This window comes from Neovison vison, chromosome 10 (genome assembly GCF_020171115.1).
Source record: "Neovison vison isolate M4711 chromosome 10, ASM_NN_V1, whole genome shotgun sequence".
Lineage (NCBI taxonomy): Eukaryota > Metazoa > Chordata > Mammalia > Carnivora > Mustelidae > Neogale > Neogale vison.
The window spans coordinates 3816869-3823414 of NC_058100.1; the positions used below are offsets into that span (position 1 = coordinate 3816869).

Sequence of the window (6546 nt, forward strand, 5' to 3'; positions counted from 1 at the left end):
GACAGACAGAGATCACAAGTAGGCAGAGAGGCAGGCAGAGAGAGAGGAGGAAGCAGGCTCCCCGCTGAGCAGAGAGCCCGATGTGGGGCTCAATCACAAGACCCTGGGATCACGACCTGAGCCGAAGGCAGAGGCTTAACTCACTGAGCCACCCAGGCGCCCTGACCTTAACACTAATTCTTAAAACAACCTTCAAGAAAATATTTTTAACAGATGGTGAAATTAAGCGTGATATTTTGAATTACTTTCTAAAGATTATGTAATTAATAAGTAACTGAATGGACTAGCATCTAAACCCAGATGTATGTTGTTAGAATGCTTTCCTCTACTATGCCGGTGTTTTTCATTTTAATACATAAACAATCAGTATACATGAAATACCATTTAAGGGTAAGTGATACAAGGAAAACCAGTTGTTTTTGTTCTAAAATTTATTTTGCAAATATGATTGTTTAGAATATGACTAAATGCATGTATATTAAATATACAACGAATTTACTGTGTGTGTGTGTGTGTGTGTGTGTGTATTCATAGTAGTTAAGGCGCAGAGCTGACAAAAATCCCATATGTACCATTCAAACATCTGAGATTTGAAAATCGCCGCGCTGTACCATCTTCCTGTCTGGCCGCTAGCTGTGTGTGGCTCTAGCAGACCGAATGTTTGTCTTGGCACTGGGAGCCAGACCATCCTCGCCCCAGCGCTGCATCCTGTACAGGAAAGCTCTGAAGGCTCAACTTCTCATTGGTGGTGACTGAAGACCCCCAGCATCACCGTATGTCAGCCTCCCACATGGCCTGTCCTGCCCACCTTCATCCCAGTATCCCTGACCTCGTTAACTGCCTCCTGACGGCCTCCTTGATATCCTTGTTGCGAAAGCTGTAGATGAAGGGGTTGAGGAAGGGCGTGAGCACCGAGTAGACCACTGCCAGGGCACGGTCGTAGTCCAGGGAGTAGCTCTTCTTCAGCCGCACGTACATGAAGAGGATGCTGCCGTAGAAGATGAGGACCACAGTCAGGTGGGAGGCGCAGGTGGAGAAGGCCTTCCTCTTGCCCGCAGCTGAAGGGATGCTGAGCACCGTGTGGATGATCTGGACGTAGGAGCTGAGGATCAGCAGGAAGGTGGCCAGGATCTTGCAGGAGTTGATAACGAAGTCCACGAGGACGTTGATGGAAGTGTCCGTACAAGCCAAGCTCAGCACAGGAGGGAAATCGCAAAAGATGTGCTGAATGCGATTGGGGCCACAGAAAGGGAGACGGGACACTAAGGAAATTTCAACCACCGGCCCAGCCAGGCCTCCCAACCAACAGCCAACAGCAATCTTGGCACAGAGTTCTGGGGTCATGAGGGTGGGATAGTGGAGGGGCCGGCAGATGGCTAAGTACCTGTCATAAGCCATAGCTGTGAGGAGGTAGCACTCAGCAGCCCCAAGAGAGTGAAAGAAATAGATTTGCAGGAGGCATCCGGAGAAAGAAATGGTCTTCTCCACACTGAGCAGGTTCGACAGCATCTTGGGGATGGTGGCTGCGGTGTAGCCGAGCTCCAGCAGGGAGAGAGCGCTGAGAAAGTGGTACATGGGTGTGTGGAGACGGGAGTCCAGGCGCACCACCAGGAATATCAGCAGGTTTCCCAGGACGGTGGTGAGGTAGATTAGAAGCAACAAGACAAAGAGGTACGCCTGGACCCCCTGAAGATGGGGAAAGCCCAGGATGATGAACTCTGTCACCTGGCTCCAGTTGCCGGGGTCCATGGCTCTCAAGTCATGGCCCTAGATGTGAGGCACAGGAGGATGAGGAAGAATGAGCAGACGTGAGCAAGAAGCCCCCACCCCCTGCAGAGTACGGTGCTCCCAGTGAAGGCTTTCAGAGGCCAGGAATCGATCCCTGCCAGCAGCCTCCTTCAGCGTCCACTCTGGTCATCAGACTTTAAGCACTCTGGTCTCACAGCTCATTTTGTGGTCCCCATAATCCGCTCTGTAACCCAATTATCTTGCTTAATGGAAACCATATAGGTTTTAGAAACTTAAATATTCCTCATCAAGGGTTTCTCTTATTATTTATCTACATACCTTGTCTTAGGTATAAACCATCCTTTATACGGATAAAATATTGGTCGTGTAATGGACCAAGATTACATCCCTTCAATTGCATATATTTATTTGTAATTTCAGCTGATTTTCTTCTTCAACTTCTGGATACCAAGGAATCTGCCCTTGCATCCTGGGCCCCCTCCCTCATCCTAACAGAGACCCAGCTCTAGCAGTACCCTCTAGGAGCGTGGAGGTCAGAGTTTCAGTCTTCTGGACACTGACGTGAATCTCAGTCAATGCAAAAGGGGGTAGAGTAAATATGCGAGTCACAGAAAACAAGGAGGCAAATCTCTCTCTTTGCATTTCTATTCCATACTGTGGCCACGTCCCTCTACTCTCCACCTTGACCAACCTCAGGCACACTTTGCAGATTTATTGCTTCACAGATGGTAAATATTTACATTGTACACTGAGGTCAATGTAATAAAAATTTATTAAATGTTTTTTGTATGGAAAGCATTATTCGTAGAACAGGAGCTAAACAAATACATAATAGAGGCGACCCTGAAGTCAGGAAACGAATATTCTAATAGAGAAAATAGAGAAGCAACTAATTGTGAACCAACTGTGTGTGTGTTGGGACATTCCCTCGTCATAGAAACATGCTCCTATTCTTACTTACTCTACAATTAAACGACAAACCCCCCAAATTCCTTCTCCTGACTCACTTATCCCACAGCCACTGGTCTGCTTCCTCCCCTGTTCCCTCAACAATGTTCCCCCAAGGATTTAGCTTTCTCTTAAAGCATTGCAGTCAGACCCTCACCCCTGCCCCCTCCTCACTCCCACCAGTTATGTAAGAGCCACCAGTTACCGGTCTTTGGGTTGCCTGGGCTGTTGGCCAGCCTTGACCAGGGACTCGGTCCTGCCCTTCAATAGGCTCTCCTCGTTGGTTCTCCGGGTGCCATCCTCCGGAGTTTTCCTACCAGGGTGGCCTCTCCTCAGTCGCCCTTGCCAGTTCTTTCTCTCTGTCCTACCTTTCTAATTCACAGAGCTCAGTGTTGATTCTTCCTTCTTCTCTGTTTTGTGAACTCCCTGCTTTGCCAATGCCATCCAATGTCCTGGCCAAAATCACCAAATAGGTTGAAGACTTTCCAAATCAAATCTCAGCCAACACTGTGTCCCAAATTCCAGACTCAACACCCTGGTCCCACCTCCCTTGGGACGACTAACAGCCATCTCAAACCTCACTCCCATGGGCGCTTCCCATGGAGGCCTCCCCTCTCCAGCCTGGGCAGTCATGGTCTTGTGGCTCACGCGCCCAAATCCTCACTGTGCTCCTTGTTTCTGTCTTTCTCTCAAATCCAGGATCGATTTTCACTGGGTTCCAGCCGGGACATCTCTCACCGCTGTCACTATAATCGACTCCTACCAGATCCTTCGTGTTTATCTGTCTGTTGCCCGATCTTGGGTTTCACTGGATCATTAAAAATCTTTTAAGTATAACAGAGAGTCCCATCAATTCATAAAAATAAAAGATTGTTTCAAACCACCACCAAAAAAAAAAAAAGAAAAAAAAGGAAAGGAAGAGAAAAGAAAAAGAAAAAGGAAGAAAAAAGAAAGGGAAGGGAAGCTCCTTGCTCCATAAGACAATTCTCTCTGTCGTTGAAGAACCTCCATGATAAACTGAATCCCCTCATTGACCTGACATCTGAGTTTCACCCACTATCCCCAGCACTGCTCTGTGGAAAATCCCTGTTGTTCTGGTCCAGATTCATGCTTTAAACACTGTCTTCACCATCATCACAGAAATTTCAGTTTGCCAAATTGGTCCCTGTGTTTAGTCTTGACCCTTCTGTTGGCAGCCTACCCTCCTGAGAACACAATTCCTCCCAAATCCGCACATAGACATCTCATAACTGGGGGGCTCAAGTTCCCCACTTTCTTTCCCTGTCCGCAGCGAACACCAACCTTTCCCACATCTGAATTCCCAGCCATCCTTCCTCAATTTGCTTCCACCTTTAACCCATCATGAGCTGCAATATTTTCCTTTCATAAGTCCTGTCATTCCAAAGCAACTTTCTGTGAGGTTTCTGAAATTAAAATCTCACTTTATGGCCCACCTCCCAGAGTGCGTGGCACATGTCTGATGCCTCAGAGTTGTGGCAAAAAATTAAAAAACTGATGATAACCAGGATGAGTAGTTCAGACCCTTAGTTCACCAGCTGCTCAACTTCTCCCATGGGTCTCCTGATATTGGAATCAGGACTCTTATAAAACCTAACACATGTATAAATTAACATCCATCTTACTTGGGTCCTTTGCAACAATACTAAGTCCCTTTACTGCAAAACACTTTGAGAGCAAATCTTTTTCATTTATTTTCTAGTTCTCACCACTGCATTATCCATACCACCTAATTATTTAGGAATAGAACCAAAGACCTGGGTTAAGAGGGGATGCAATTTTAGATCATCTCGTTCTATGTCTTCATTGTGCAAAAGAGGAAACCAGGACCCAGACGGGGCAAATGGTTTGCTCAGGATCAAGCAGGTTAAAACACGGCCAACTTGCTGATTCTGCACCCAGACTGTATGATAGCATCAAGAAAGCAGAATATCTTTGCATTTTATTTAAAAAAAATGTTTGTGTGTTCTGAATGATATGCCTGTGGACCCTGATTATTCTATACCCCTCCCTATTTTTGAACGCCCCATTTCTTCCCAGTGCTCCAACCAGCAAAAAACAGGAGAATAAAATGCCAGAGAATAAAATGCCAGTAAAAGGACAGAGGGTAAGCGTCCTTACCCAGAGCTCAATGGTGGGGAGGGCTCAGCGGGCCTTACGCTGGGGAGTCCAATCACCGCTCAGAGTCTGGAGCTGCAAGAGCTCCCTGCTCACTTCTCCCCCTCATCTACAGTTACAGGGGCACCCCTGGGGCAGGAAGGGAGTGCAACACTTTGACGGAGCCCCTGGGGTTCAGTCACACCATGAGAGCCTCCTCTCTCGTGGCCTGTGTCCTTGTTAGGTCCTCATAGAGGCAGAAGCCCCTGGGCCTTTGGAGCAGCCCTCCCAGAGTTGCCAAAGTGCTCTCTCAGGGAGGGGACCGAGACACAGGAAGTTCATCAGCCAGTGGTCCTTCGTACCTGTGAGTTCACCTCAGTAATAGTAACGACCTGCCCAGGTTGAAATAGAACACCTCTCAGGGCAATGATTTTTTTTCAGCACAACACAGTTGTTGGGGTGGGAGCCTGAGTTTCAAATGGGTTCCTGTGTTGTGAGACCTGTGAGAAAGCATACACCTTCCAATGATAATAGCATCTTTCTAAAATGTGACTGGCCTCTTGGACCCCGAGTGAGGACAGGGACAAGCCGGCCCACAACACTGTTAATACAGATTCCTGATCCTACCTGTTGCGCCTTCCTACAATGGTTTTATCTTCTCTCACACACAGGACCCTCCCCTTTCCTCTCCTGTTCTCTTGGCTTGAAAAGAGCCCTGACTCAGGACTTTGGATGTAAGTCTGGGTTGCTCTCCCAGCCATTTATGTGACACTGGATGCCAAATGGACTGTTAGGTTTCCCGGATCTCCTACGGACAGGCTACTCCTTCCGTCATAGGACTCCTCACACTCACTGAGATGACCAGGATCAAAGGACGGACAGTAGAGGGAAGGATACAAAATACAGGACCCCGGTACTGCTGATGAGAATGTAAAATGGTGCAGTCATTTTGGAAACCAGTTTAACCGTTTCTCAAGAGTTTAAACCTACCATCACCAGACGACCCAGCAATTCCACTCCTACGTATGTCTACCCAAGAGAATGGAAGAAGAACTCGTAGATGGAAGCCCTGATTGTAATAGTCATAAAGCGGAAATGACCGAATTGTCCATCAATGGACAAATGGATAAATAGAATGGAGTATTATTTAGTACTAAATGTGAACATTTAACATAAGTATTGATGTGGTTGGATTAAAATCTATGCTACAGTATGGATAAACTTTGAACTCATGCTAAATGACAGACGCTAGTTGAAAAAAAAAAACATATTGTATGATTCCATGTATATGCAATGGCTAAAATAGGCAGATGCCTAGGAGTAAGGGATTAGGGAAGGATGGGGGGTACAAATGTTGTAAAAGTAGATTGTGGTGAGAGTCGCAAAACTCTGTAAATAAACCAAAAGTCATTGAATTGCACAGTTTAGGAGGTGAACTGCATAGCATGTGAGTTATATCACAATAAAGAAAATAAATGCTTTTTAAGGAGGTGAAATAAAGACATTTTCAAGAAAAGAGTGAAAGAAATTATTGTCAATAGACACGCATTACGAGAAATGTTAAAGAAAACTCTTCAGACAGAAGGAAATCCGACTCGATAGAAATTTCAACCTACACAAAGAATGAAGAGCACAAGAATGGCATAAGGTAAATAAATAGCATCAAATTGTGGCATATTCTGCAGCAGCCCCGAGAGGGAAAGAACTACAACAGGACAAGATGGTAGAGGGGCG

General features: G+C 46.2%; 1 protein-coding gene across 1 annotated transcript; it reads right to left on the reverse strand.

The window, feature by feature from the left end:
• Window positions 1–810: 810 nt before the first annotated feature.
• On the reverse strand, window positions 811–1749 carry LOC122918049 (olfactory receptor 6N1). Its single transcript, XM_044266207.1, has one exon. The coding sequence runs from the start codon at window positions 1747–1749 to the stop codon at window positions 811–813; it is 939 nt and encodes a 312-aa protein (XP_044122142.1).
• Between the last annotated feature and the right edge of the window lie 4797 nt (window positions 1750–6546).